Source organism: Entelurus aequoreus, linkage group LG09, assembly GCF_033978785.1.
Source record: "Entelurus aequoreus isolate RoL-2023_Sb linkage group LG09, RoL_Eaeq_v1.1, whole genome shotgun sequence".
Taxonomy (NCBI): domain Eukaryota; kingdom Metazoa; phylum Chordata; class Actinopteri; order Syngnathiformes; family Syngnathidae; genus Entelurus; species Entelurus aequoreus.
The window spans coordinates 44526940-44540861 of record NC_084739.1 but is presented as its reverse complement, the minus strand read 5'-3'; the positions used below and the strand labels follow the sequence as shown (position 1 = coordinate 44540861).

The following is a 13922-nucleotide window of genomic DNA, read 5'->3' as shown; positions in this document are numbered from 1 at the left end:
TGGATTCATGAATTTAATTCTAAACATTTCTTCACAAAAAAAGAAATCTTTAACATCAATATTTATGGAACATGTCCACAAAAAATCTAGCTGTCAAAACTGAATATTGCATTGTAATGAATGGAATAGCCTACTTGATTTGATGTTCAGTTTATGAACTTACATTCATATTTTGTTGAAGTATTATTCAATAAATATATTTATAAAGGATTTTTGAATTGTTGCTATTTTTAGAATATTAAAAAAAAAATCTCACGTACCCCTTGGCATACCTTCAAGTACCCCTAGGGGTACACGTACCCCCATTTGAGAACCACTGTCCTAGCATATTGTAATATATTTACATTTACACATAAGCGACTTTACATTTACCTTAGCACTGTGTTCAGCAGGCCCGGCCCTAACCAATCTGGCGCCCTAGGCAAGATTTTAGGTGGCGCCCCCCCACATCGGCAGTGAAGTGTATATACTCACAAGAAACCGAATAGCTTTGTCTTTGACCTTTTTTTTTACTTAAAGAAAGCTAATTAACAATCACAATAGTTAACAAGATAAAAAATAAATAAATAAATAAATGAATACAAAAAATAAAAAATGAATATCTAACAATTTATTGTCATCATTACAGTGAAATGCTGAATAGCAGAATGTAAAGTAACAGTATAATATATTATATGAGGGACGGCGTGGCGAAGTTGGTAGAGTGGCCGTGCCAGCAATCGGAGGGTTGCTGGTTACTGGGGTTCAATCCCCACCTTCCACCATCCTAGTCATGTCCGTTGTGTCCTTTGGCAAGACACTTCACCCTTGCTCCTGATGGCTGCTGGTTAGCGCCTTGCATGGCAGCTCCCGCCATCAGTGTGTGAATGGGTGAATGTGGAAATACTGTCAAAGCGCTTTGAGTACCTTGAAGGTAGAAAAGCGCTATATAAGTATAACCCATTTATCATTATTTATTTATCATTTATCAACCCTGGGTTTTCAGCGCTGTCGCTGGAAAACAGATAAAAGAAAACGATGGATGAGAATCTTTGATAGCAGACGAATATGCTAGGAATGGAGGCTTTATCCTCTATGCAGTAACCTCTCATTACCAGACTGGCGTCTGAGCAAAGTGACTGCAAACATGTGTGGAGAAAGTCATAAAGTGGCTTCCACGGGCGTATTTCTGTATATTTCTTTGCTGTGGTAAACACTGATGATGGCCAGGAAGAGCACTAGTTCTTGGACGAGACTCTAGGAACGTTCATTCTCTTTACTTGTACTTTCCATAATGACGGACACACTATATATTTACAATGTGCTTATATTTGTCATTTTAGACGAAATAAGGACGTGGATGGCGGATGTGAGGCTGTGTAACCCCTAAGCCATGCTTGTTTTCTTTCTGCTTCATGGCCCTTTTTATGCCTGTTCCGTTTATCTAACTTCCTGTCGGTCAGATTGACAGTATTGAGATTCTATTTGAAAACAATTATGTGTTTGGGTTTAGACTGGATCAACTATTAATCACAACAATGGGCATTCAAATCCATAAAAAAATATTTCTGTATTTTTTGGTAACATTTTACAAAAATACAATGATATAGTTCGACATTTATAGTTTTTACTTGTTCAGACAACAGTTCACAAGAACTCTACTTTAAATATACACATACTGGAAAACTGTATAAAAAAATCTTTCAATAGCCTACTGTACTAGCTGCTCTATAACGGCTTGTTGTTACGACACCAGCTGGTACCAATGTTAAACTGACGTATGCTGTCATAAATACGTATATATATATATACATTTTTTACTGAGAAGCCAAACATTACAATCACAAAATCCCTTTTTTTTAAATCCAATACAACCGTGTAGTCATTCATGTCAAGACATTTGATCAGTTTGCAGACTTACCTAATGAAAATATGATAGAACGCCACTTCGCGACATGTCAACGCCAGCTTCAATAAACTTTAAATATTCCCGTTTAACAATTTCAACTTAAAAAGACAACATATTTGTCCACTTTCCGAAGAGTTTTAGGCAAACGTTGGGAATGGGTTGGCGAGTCTGTGTGGTTTTGTCAAACACATCCAATCACAACTTTAGTGGGCGTGTCACTGTGTGGGGGAATTGCGACGTCTGTTTGATTGACGTAGAATCTCCTCCAATAAGAAAGATGAGCGCTACTCAGGGCCTACTTTTTTTTTTTTTAAAAAACAAAGTGTTTACCTGTTGACTGAGTTACGGTTAATATTAAGTGAAGCTAAATATTATAAATCATTGAATAGAGTCAATAAAGTGATGTTAATTTAACACCTCTGTGAAAGCGGAAGTTGTTGCTAGTAAGTATTCAACTCGCATAATAGACCCATTGTAGTAAAGTATGCTTGGATATAAACATGGGGTTAAAACCGTCGCATGGCAATTTGATAATAATTTAATTCACAGGATTATTTATTTTCAATAAATGACATTTTGTTTTGTTACACAGTACATTATCTGCCACATGTGCAAAAATACTTGTGTGGTCAATTTAAACCACACATCTTAAACGTGTAAATTAATGTAGGCAAATGGAAAATATAAAAGATAGAAAATGAATGATGAATAAACGAATAACTGAATGAATGAATTCATGCATAACACGTTAGTTTAACTCTGAAAAGGCATCCGCCGGAAATTATGAAAAGTGACGTCATGCGGAAGCTGTAGTGCCTTTTGCTAACACACGCCGTCTTGAGGTGAATATGGATTACTTTTCTACAAATAGTCCTACTTTTTGATCTGGAGACATTTGAAGCCTTTATAATCGTGTCTAAAAATGGCTGTGTACATTTATTTTGCCGCTTGATGTTTTACGGAGACTTATTAGGCAGCAGCCTGCAAGCTGACGTAAATATAGACGAAAAAGTATAGGTGTGTTGTTGAGCATGAAAACATTTATTATTTTTACCTGTGTTTGTTCGGTGGTTTCTTTCAGTGTGTCTTTGCAGGGTTGCCGACTTGAATTGAATGAATTGAGTAACGGTTTGTTTCAAAGTATCCTGTGTATGCTGCTCCTGTGTCATGGTGGTGAAAAAGAAGACACCCAAAGTGGAGGCTTTGGTTTTGGAGGAAGAGAAATTGCAGCAGTTGTTAGGTACTGTGGTCAAGGAAGATTATCGAGAACACATATGGCATGTGTGTAACCATATATATTGTCTCAATAATAATACTGAGCAGTGAATTCTTGCCTCCTCCAGCATCTCTATCAGTGGATGCAGGGCAAGATGGAGTGAGACAGCTTGCCAACACTCTGCAGTCTTGTTTGAAGCTGAAAGAACCAGTGCTGCAGATCCAGCTGGTCAAAAGGGTACTGTGCATTGTCAACATGCTCAGAAAATCCTTGTTGAATGTTTATGGAGTTAAAGGATTGTAATGTGTGCATTCTTATGACGATTAGGCTGGTTCACAGCTGGAGGCGCTCAGTGAAGAGCAAACCGATGGAGCGCTTTTAGGAGCTTGCCTGCACACATTGGCATTGGTCTACACTTCCCTGCAGGCCAAGAACCCTTTGCGAAGAGCTGCTGCTAGGTAAACGACTGCATTTCTCAAATATAGGACTGAGAACAACATTTAATGTGGAAACTTGTGTGGGTCAAAGCATTCCAAAGCTAATGTTTGCCTGTGTTGACCTGTTCTTAGTGCCCTGAGTTCAGTACCAGCCTGGCTTCAGGAGCAAACTGTGGCTTGTCTGTCCGTGTGCATGTCAGACTGTTTGTCTGACACAAATCCAGACCAGTACTCTCATGTTGTGGACACCATTGCTGGATGCATGGACTGCTTCGCTCTGGGTAAGCTATGGCCTGTTGATCGGATATTACTAGGGATGTTCCGATCAAGGTTTTATGCTGCCGATTCCAATACGATCATCCATGAATGAGATGGGCCGATATCAATACCGATCACTTGTATTAACTGTACATTTTAAAATGTATTTATGGTGAGTGCTATCGACAGTGTCACAATATTAAAACTAGTTCCTTATTCTCTTGTATTAAATACAATTGTTTGGGCAAAACAAGGTCAATTAGTACACAATAACTAAACAAAAGCAGAAATTACTGTCTGCTACTCATTTAAACCTGTTGGTTTTTAACCCCAAAGTTCTCCGGTAAAAATGAAAAATATCGATCTGATCACTTTAGTATCCATCATATACTGATACTACCCTAAATATTGACACCACCAATTCATGGATCGACCTGATCCACCCTCTTATTGTACCTGTCGTGTACTGACTGTGACATTGCTGACACACCAACAGTTTTTGTTATATTATCTTACCTCTAGACTCTTAATCTACTTGTTAGTTTCCTGTTAAAAACTGCTTACTTTCTGCTGTAACGTGGTTCCATCTACGCTTCTTAAACTCTGCTAAGCACATATTTCTTGGTGTTTTTTCTAGCTAGGGTAGTCTAGCTATTGGCATGCCTTTTGCTCGCTTTCTCTCATTGTGTAACATACTTAGCCTTGTCCTCCCGTACTACTAATATGCGATAATGATACTTAAGATACTAAGAAATGCAGTTTCCATCCATTTTCTACCGCTTGTCCCTTTTTGGTCGTGGGGGGTGCTGGAGCCTATCTCAGCTGCATTCGGGCGGTAGGCGGGGTACACCCTGGACAAGTCGCCACCTCATCGCAGTTTGTTTGTCGTAATTATTAGTTTAGGGGAGCGCTTCCACACTTTGCATGGAGACAAAAAATAATACAGCCGCTTGTCAGCCAAAGAGGATCGAAGGTTTGTAATCAGCAATATTCGCTCACATACATGTTCACGTAAAACGACTGTTACTAATTGGTGGCTGATCAATCGGCACATCCCTAGAAATTACGAAATATGTCTTCCTGTAATATCTACAATAACTCTATCTCCAGGTGAGGGATGCATCAATAAATTGTTCCCAGAAGGTTTGTTTCATTTTATTTTTTTAATTTATATTGAAAAATATATTACATTGACTTTTTTTCTCTCCTATATAGTGTTGCAGTTTCTTTATGAAAGATTAAGTGAATACCTTCATCAGAACAGGTATAAAATATCTGCATTCAGAATATTTTTCCATTTTACTTATACAACATCTTAATTCACAAAGTGTTATACATTAGGAGTCAATGTATCTTTCTTTTGAGGCTGTACTTTCAGTGTACTTTGCCAGAAGCTGGGCAATGTTGAAATTTAACTTTGTCTCTGTCGCCCCCTGCTGTTTATATAGTGGTCTCCAAGGCCGACACATTGCTCAAGCCCAGCTGATGCACTCCTGTTTAATGGCAGTGAAAACATCAATGCAGGTCATTCAGAAATGTCAAGGGTCTATTAGTTCTGTCCTGAACACCCACCAGACTCTGGTGGACACACTGAGCAACATGCTGGCCTGCTACATGCATATCATCACTGACGGTAAGAAACAGGTCAAAACTTTAGTACTGATGTAGAAATGTACTTATCAAATTAGTTCAGCATGACTGCATAAACCAAAGCAAAGATCAATGAAAGCATGGTTGAGTTACTTTGGGTTTGAACAATTTGAGAGCATTTACCTCAACCACATAAAACACCTGCAGATTGTGAGCGTGACTTTCTCGAGTGTGGAGGCGAACATAACTTAGCCCATTTACATCCTGAGAGCACCTCAACATTCATGTCTGAATACTTTTGTTCATATAGCAATCATTGCTTTTTAACGTTGTAGGAAAGTTATTCCACTCAATTTTACTATTCACTGTTGAGGCTTGTAAACTGAAACATGCAAGATGTAGTAACCCAGTTATTCTCAAACTGTGGTACACGGGCTTCTTCTAATGGTATGCCAAAGTGTAATGACGCGACTCGAGCTGTTATCAAAGGTTTATCAGCCTTCAATAGAAGTCGTTACAATCTGACTACTGTAGGCCGTAGTCAAACGCTATAATAAACGATTAAGACACAAAACAGAACAGTCTTACTCTGTCATTTCTTTCACTCAATGCTCGTGGAAACCAAATGTTCTCTACATTCTTCGCTTACGTCCGGCCTTTCCCAACCTTCTAGGCTCGCCAATCAACACCTCTTTTGATGTTTTTCAAGTACATTAATTTGTTTTACTTAACATTTCTGTACAGTACAGTTTTATTTAACTGTTAGGTAAATATTAATTTAATCTTTAAAAACTGTACTTTTGATATTTGAGTACACTGTTTATTTAACTTGTATGTGCCATTTTATTAGATTCATTACTTAAGTACAGTGTTTTATTTTCCTATATTCTAAACAGTGTTACTGTTCAAACTGTGTGTAAAGTTACACTAGCTAAAAATGTTAAATATACTTGTTAAAGAAAACATCTGCCTTGTTTTTAATGAATACTTAGACCAATTACGCTACTGCATTTTAATGTTGGTCATTATGGTGGTTTGAGAACCACTGTAGTAACCCATTAACAACTCTTTTCTTCCTCGTTTTCTCATTTCTTTGTGCTTCTGCACGCAGAGGAGTTTGTACAGGCTGTTCAAAGTACAGCTGCAATGGCCATAGTCTTATTAATCCGATCTGTGATGGGCTCTGGAGATGAAGTTGCAACTGTGGTGAGTTAAGTCTTCAAATGGCTACTTATCTTCCTAACAAATCATGTACAGAACACATACAGTCAATCCCTGCATATGCACAATTGTTTATTTTTATAACATTTTTTACATGTTGTGCAATATTAAGGCTGTTTCATTTGCCAGGCTTCCTACCATGCCTTGCAGGTTATACTGCAAATTAGGGCTGCACGATTTCGATTTTTCCCTCCAAAATTAGGATTGCAATTAGATTTGTAATTGCTATATTTTATACTTAAGAATGCATAAAACTGAGAAAATATCGAGTTAAGGAAGACATGTTACTTTGAAATTGTTAATCAACATATTTTTGTCTTTAAGGTGCCACACTTTAAAAACAATATGCAGTAATTTACTTTCAAAAATATTTAGCTTTCTGCAGACAGACTCTGAGCTTTTGTTTACATCATGCTCTTAAACTGAAGAACCATTTCCATCCATCCATTTTCTACCGCTTGTCCATTTCGGGGTCGCGGGGGGTGCTGGAGCCTATCTCAGCTGCATTCGGGCGGAAGGCGGGGTACACCCTGGACAAGTCGCCACCTCATCACAGGGCCAACACAGATAGACCGACAACATTCACACTCACATTCACACTATAGGGCCAATTTAGTGTTGCCAATCAATCTATCACGGTTGAGTCACAGGGGGAACTTGCAAACTCCACACAGAAAGATCCCGAGCCCAGGATTGAACTCAGGACCTTTGTATTTTGAGGCACATGCACTAACCCCTGTCCACTGTGCTGCCCTACTGAAACTGAAGAACCAATCGATAAAAACTAAACAGTGTTTATAATGTAATGTAATAATACAAATTAAAGCTGCGAGCAGCGATGAACGGTCCCTCGCCCCCCTTGCACTGCTGGGTTCATTGTGTGTGTGTGTGTGTGTGTGTGTGTGTGTGTGTGTGTGTGTGTGTGTGTGTGTGTGTGTGTGTGTGTGTGTGTGTGTGTGTAAAGCTGACGCACTGCTCTCCGCCCACCAACAAGACAAAGATTGTTAATGACTGAAAAGACAGCTCACTGCGTTGAGTTATTTCTATTGTTAAATAAACATGCTCAGCTGCGATGCACAGAGGGAGACGTCATTCTCCCTGTTTGAAGCAAGAGACGAACAAATGCGAAGCTTGACAATTCTGATTGGCCAACATGTCTGTCACTCAAATAGGTGACGGCGGAAAAAAAAAAAAGAATACAGCCTCTAGAGGTTACAAAATCGCACTAATTAAAATCTCGATGTCAATTTAATTTTGATTAATCGTGCAGCCCTACTGCAAATTAGATAGTATTGATTTGCATCTATATTCCTGTGTGATAATTTCGATACCTGTATAGTCTGTGTGCTGAAAAACACAAGCAAATGCATTGTACTGCAAAAGGGCGCACTTCTTCAGGCATGTTGATGTTCTGAAAGAAACACTATAGATTTAGCCTAAACTTCATGACTAGTACAAATACATATTTTCATTGCTGTCTGAAGTTTTAATTTTCTTTTCTCAATTCCTAGGTTAACCCAGAAAACATCAGGGATTTACTGTAATGATATGTTTAACTCTTTAAAGGAAAACATTGGGCTACTATATTTTTGAATCGTATTACAACTAGGGGTCTCCTTATCCAGTATGGATATTAGAGATTGGGTTAATGGCTCTTGGATCTAAAGGAGCCGTTCCTTCCAAAGAGCCGTTCAAAAAACTGGTTCGTTTGTTCAATTATTTTAAAAAAATTCTTAACTGTTTTTTTTTTTTTTAAATTAAGGGAGCAATCACTGGTAGCAGTTATCAGATAGGATGTGGATCAGAATGATTTTAATGTGTACCAATATTACTCTTTTGGTTGGAATTGTTCTGAAATATTGACTATAATTTTCATTTTGTTGTGTTTTCTTTGTAAACAGTCCATAAATTGGTGCCATTTCCCCACTATTATTTTTAGAATTTTTCTTTACCTAAAAAAAACTTTGTAGCACAAGAGCATTGACAATCCAGAAAAAATACACAAATAAGAATAACATGTGTATGTATGTATATAAAAATACAAAGAAACTACAATACAAATAAGAACATAATAAACATGTGAATTTCAAAATTGTACTACCCTACCTGTTGTGTGTAAGCTTCACATACTTTACATAATCACACTAGAACAAAGAACTAAAAAAAAGTGAATCCAGAGTCCAACTCATTTTCTAGTCTAGTCACCAGTCAAGTAGCATGAACCTGCAGCCTGGGCAATTGCAGAGACTGCTTCTGCATGTGCATAAGAAACGGCTTCCAAACACACTGCTCACAATTGCAAATTGGTTTATTATTTTTCACTTAAAAGAGTCGTTGAATAGACACAGTTCGTTTGGGAACGTCACATCTCCAATTGATCTCTGATATTAGTTCGATATCAGCAAAAAACATTTACTGGATTATATCCGCTTTCATCTAAAATCTCTGCTATGAGGTTCCGATACAGGCAGTCGAGCAGCAAATTTTCTTGTACAAAGCAGGACAGCCAGTTAACATTTAAATGTCCTCCAATAAGCACACAAAGGTGGTCTTGTCTTGGATTTTAGTTAAGTCATCTACAAAAGGTATACATTGTAGGCTATTGGCACATAGGAGCTAGCAGCTACACAACAGCTAAGCACACAAGTGCACACAAGCTAGACATATGTAATAAGTGTCCTTAATTGAACAATATTGCTGTCGAAAACACAACATTTGTTAATATAAACAAGTATTAAATAGTTGCATATTACTTACAGATACGAAGTCTCCAGGGTTGTAATGCATTTAGGGCTGCAATGATTAATCGATTAACTCAATTAGAAAAAAGCTTTGATTAATTTTCTGTTGCCCAATTAGTCGTTCAATGAGTGCCAGGACATAGTTTTCCTCATGGCCCCGCCCCTTCTCACATAAGAGTAGTGTGGGTGTCGTGTTTTGTGTGGTGGCGAACAAAGGAGTATTTATTTTTATTTTGAATAATGCACACATGTCAAATGTGCAATTTCAATGATAATGGTGTGCATTTCTTTGAAAAAAAAAAAGAAGGTTATGTATTGTAAGCAGAAAATGTGTTGTTTATTTAAACTATTTTTCCTATAGATTCTGTTTTATCCAATTATTCGATTACTCGAACAAATGAAAAAACACTCAAGGCTCCAATATCGATAACAGATTTGAAAATGTTGTTGGGACACCCTTAAATAAGTCTGTGAAATAGTTAAGTAAATGAATATCTAACTGTGTATTATTCAAATATTTTTCATTTCAACTAAAATATTGTCTTGTGTCCATGTCAGGTGTGCAGTTTGCTGTGTAGGTCGGGGCAAGGCTTGGACTCTGTGCCGCTATGGCTCAAGCAGAGATGTGAGGGCCTGTGTACAGGTGTTCGCCCACCAGGGGTGTCTATGTACCTGTCTCATGGGGCACTGGCCATGTTGAACTGGAAGGGTGCCCTCCCTGGCCCACAGTGGGAAACACTGCTGCTGTTGGTGCCAGACACACTATTGGACCTCGATGCCAGGTAGTATAGTTAATCTTAAACCATAAACGTCTGTAGTTCTAAAAAAGACTAATCTTATCTGCAATATGTCTAAAAACGTATTTCAATATTAACTTTACATTTCAGCATACATATGAACATATATGTAGAGTAGGGGTGAGGCTACCGACCACGCAGTTTGATAGTTTATATATCAATGATGAAATCTTAACATTGCAACACATGCCAATACGGCCGGGTTAACTTATAAAGTGCAATTTTAAATTTCCCGCGAAACTTCCGGTTGAAAACGTCTATGTATGATGACTTTTGCGCGTGATGTCGATGGTTGAAACGGAAGTATTCAGACACATTGTATCCCAATACTAACAGCTCTGTTTTCATCGCAAAATTCCACAGTATTCTGGACATCTGTGTTGGTAAATCTTTTGCAATTTGTTTAATGAACAATGGAGACTGCAAAGAAGAAAGCTGTAGGTGCGATCGGTGTATTAGCGGCTGGCTGCAGCAACACAACCAGGAGGACTTTGACTTGGATAGCAGACGCGCTATCCGACGCTAGCCGCTGACCGCATCGATGATCGGGTGAAGTCCTTTGTCACGCTGTCAATCGCTGGAACGCAGGTGAGCACGGGTGTTGATGAAGAGATTAGGGCTGGCGTAGGTGGAGCGCTAATGTTTTTATCATAGCTCTGACGAGGTCCCGTAGCTAAGTTAGCTTCAATGCCGTTGTTAGCAACAGCATTGCTAGGCTTCGACAGGCGGCACAGTGTTTGGTTCAGTGTCTCCTGATAGTAGTATTGTTGATCTTCTGTCTATCCTTCCAGTCAGGGGCTTATTTCTTTTGTTTCTATCTGCATTTAAGCACGATGCTATCACGTTGGCTCCGTAGCTAAAGTGCTTCACCGATGTATTGTCGTGGAGATAAAAGTCACTGTGAATGTCCATTTCGCGTTCTCGACTCTCATTTTCAAGAGGATATAGTATCCGAGGTGGTTTAAAATACAAATCTGTGATCCACAATAGAAAAAGGAGAAAGTGTGGAATCCAATTAGCCTTTGTACCTAAGTTACGGTCAGAGCGAAAAAAGATACGTCCTGCACTGCAGTCTAGTCCTTCACTCTGAGGGACTAAGTTACGGTCAGAGCGAAAAAAGATACGTCCTGCACTCCACTCTAGTCCTTCACTCTGACGTCCCTCATCCACGAATCTTTCATCCTCGCTCAAATTAATGGGGTATTCGTCGCTTTCTCGGTCCGAATCGCTCTCGCTGCTGGTGTAAACAATGGGGAAATATGAGGAGCCCTTCAACCTGCGACGTCACGCTACTTCCGGTACAGGCTAGGCTTTTTTTATCAGCGACCAAAAGTTGCAAACTTTATCGTCGATGTTCTCTACTAAATCCTTTCAGCAAAAATATGGCAATATCGCGAAATGATCAAGTATGACACATAGAACGGATCTGCTATCCCCGTTTAAATAAAAAAATCATTTCAGTAGGCCTTTAAGAATCACATGACTACATTTGTTAACTACTTTGTCTTCTTCCAGGAGCAAAATTGTTCCTGAACTATGGTAGGCCTTAAGTAATTGTAAATGTAAAATTCAATGTAAAAACTATATATTAGAATAAGAGTCATTTTTATTGGCTAAGCATGTTTAACACCCAAGGAATTTAACTTGATAGACTTAACTAAAAGATTGTCATAGACTTGCTAAAAGGAAGTTGCTCTTTGTGTTGCTCATTGTGTGTTTGTGGTGGTGTAATTTTTCGGTTAGCACCGTTATTGTAGTTTGTAATCCTTCTCATTTATGGAGGATCAGATGTGACAAAATTAAATAAATAAATATAATCCATCTTAAAATAATTACTTAAAGGAGTCATATTATGTTTTTTCCTACATTTAAAACAAGTCTTTTTGGTCTACATAACATGAATGGTGGTGTTTTGGTCCAAATTTTGCATTGATTATGTTTTACAGACCATCTTCTTTTTTTCTTTTTTCTTATTTTTTTGTACGTACGCTCCCACATACATCCACAAATACAGTACATATCTACACACTCAAAGTTCATAGAATTTGGGGTGTGGTCTCTTGCTGGCTTGGAGGCTGGCTGTCCCCTGCTTCTCCCTTGCCTTGTCCTCTACCGGGTGCGGCTGTCTATGTGTAATGGACCCGAGTGGTAGAATAATAAAATCTAGTAAAATTTTGCTCAAAACAAATATAAATATTAAGGACCCAATGCAGTGAGAGCAACCGTCCCAAAATAAGGAAAGATAATTATGCTTGTTCACACTTTATTACAATCCAATTTTACAGCCACGACAGAGTAGTGAGTCAGTGTCCTGGCTCCGCCCACTTCCACGGCGTCCTCCTGCACACAGAATTAAAACGGAGGCAGGCCACGGGGATAAAATCATTTAAAAACACGGAGACTCTCTCCGGGCTGACGTCACACTTACACGCAAGCTGTAGTTCCGCGTAGAAGTATTGAGTATGCACACTCTCCTCACCAGTCTCTCGTGGGACCTACGTGGCCGTACTCGTCCCGTCTCGCTCCGCCTCTTGGTTGCTCCCGGGAGTCACCGCAGGTCTCTGGGTCCCGATCGTTCCTGCCCACAGGACCACACGGCCAGCGCACAACGCACGAGCCCGCAAGCCCACAGCCCAAGGCAGTTGAACACCCTCACAGATCCACAATGCACAACACTTACTTCGGAGGCAGAGTTTCCTCTGCCCCTGCGTGTTGTGGGCTTCTTGGGGTTCACTCCGGTAGCCTGCGGGGTCTGCTGTGTAGTCCTGGGGATTCCTTCCCAGCCTGCGGGCGTCCACCCGGACGCTCTTGGCAAAGCCTGTCTATACTCTCCGGTCGCTCCCCTCAAAGCTTGTTGATCCTTCCCTTTTAAACGTGTGCAGTCCTAATGCTCCACAGGTGCGTCTGATCTTCTGATTCGATTGGGCACTTTGGTTGTTAGGGGCAACAAACTAAAAGGGGCAACGTCTTAAAATACCAGCAAAGTCCACAAGGAGTAAAAACATGCAATTAAAAATACAATCAAATTCCACAAAATGTAAAAACATGCAATTAAAAATACAATCAAATTCCACAAAATGTAAAAACATGCAATTAAAATCCACAACAATAAAAACACTCTAAAACATGCATGGCAATGAAACATAAAATAACATCCCCTACTTGTGTCCCATCACATATGGCATGCTGCTGGCCTTTCCGGGCAGCATGGTGGACCCAGCTCTGGGGTTCCTGTCGCTAGCTGGCCTGGCTGCGTGGGGCCGGTGGTCCCTTTTGGGTTGGGCTCTCTGGATGGCTGGGGCAGTACTCTGGCTACCGCACATACTGGGACACAAATATATTGTACATACAAATACACATATATACTCACATACACACACAATTATTCATACATGTATACATACATACTCGCACACATACATAGGTACTCGCACACATACATAGGCTACGCGCTCACATTTTTACACAAATACAGTACATACCTACACACTCAAAGTTCATACATCCACACGCACATTCACTGTAGAAACATACATATACACATACTGTACATATAAAAGCACATATGCATACATACAGTCACGCATATAATCATGTTTCATCAAACATATATTAACGTTGTTCCCCTAGGGCAGGGGTCGGCAACCTTTACCACTCAAAGAGCCATTTTGACCAGTTTCACAAATTCAAGAAAACAATGGGAGCCACAAAACTCTTTTGAAATTTAAAATGAAATAACACTGCATACAAAGTTTTTTTTTTGCTTTGCGCTAT

The 13922-nt window shown here is 39.3% G+C and overlaps 2 protein-coding genes across 3 annotated transcripts in view; one reads left to right on the top strand and one right to left on the bottom strand.

Moving 5' to 3' along the window:
• The window catches only part of plekhh2 (pleckstrin homology domain containing, family H (with MyTH4 domain) member 2), a 97266-nt gene extending 95220 nt beyond the window's left edge, over window positions 1-2046 (bottom strand). The window contains exon 1 of the mRNA XM_062058810.1: window positions 1901-2046. The gene's annotated coding sequence lies outside the window, so the exon portion shown is untranslated. The remainder of the gene's footprint in view (window positions 1-1900) is intronic.
• A 623-nt stretch (window positions 2047-2669) lies between these two features.
• Window positions 2670-13922, top strand: part of thada (THADA armadillo repeat containing) — a 251978-nt gene continuing 240725 nt past the window's right edge. Inside the window, exons 1-10 of one of the 2 annotated variants that reach the window (XM_062058803.1) lie at window positions 2670-2730; window positions 2970-3128; window positions 3232-3341; window positions 3432-3562; window positions 3674-3822; window positions 4910-4942; window positions 5015-5063; window positions 5248-5432; window positions 6501-6595; window positions 9910-10133. In XM_062058803.1, coding sequence (XP_061914787.1) covers window positions 3056-3128; window positions 3232-3341; window positions 3432-3562; window positions 3674-3822; window positions 4910-4942; window positions 5015-5063; window positions 5248-5432; window positions 6501-6595; window positions 9910-10133 — 1049 coding nt within the window. In that variant the 5' untranslated portion in view covers window positions 2670-2730; window positions 2970-3055. Of the gene's footprint in view, window positions 2731-2773; window positions 2882-2969; window positions 3129-3231; window positions 3342-3431; window positions 3563-3673; window positions 3823-4909; window positions 4943-5014; window positions 5064-5247; window positions 5433-6500; window positions 6596-9909; window positions 10134-13922 lie in introns of those variants that run through there. The other variant, XM_062058804.1, reaches the window with a different exon arrangement.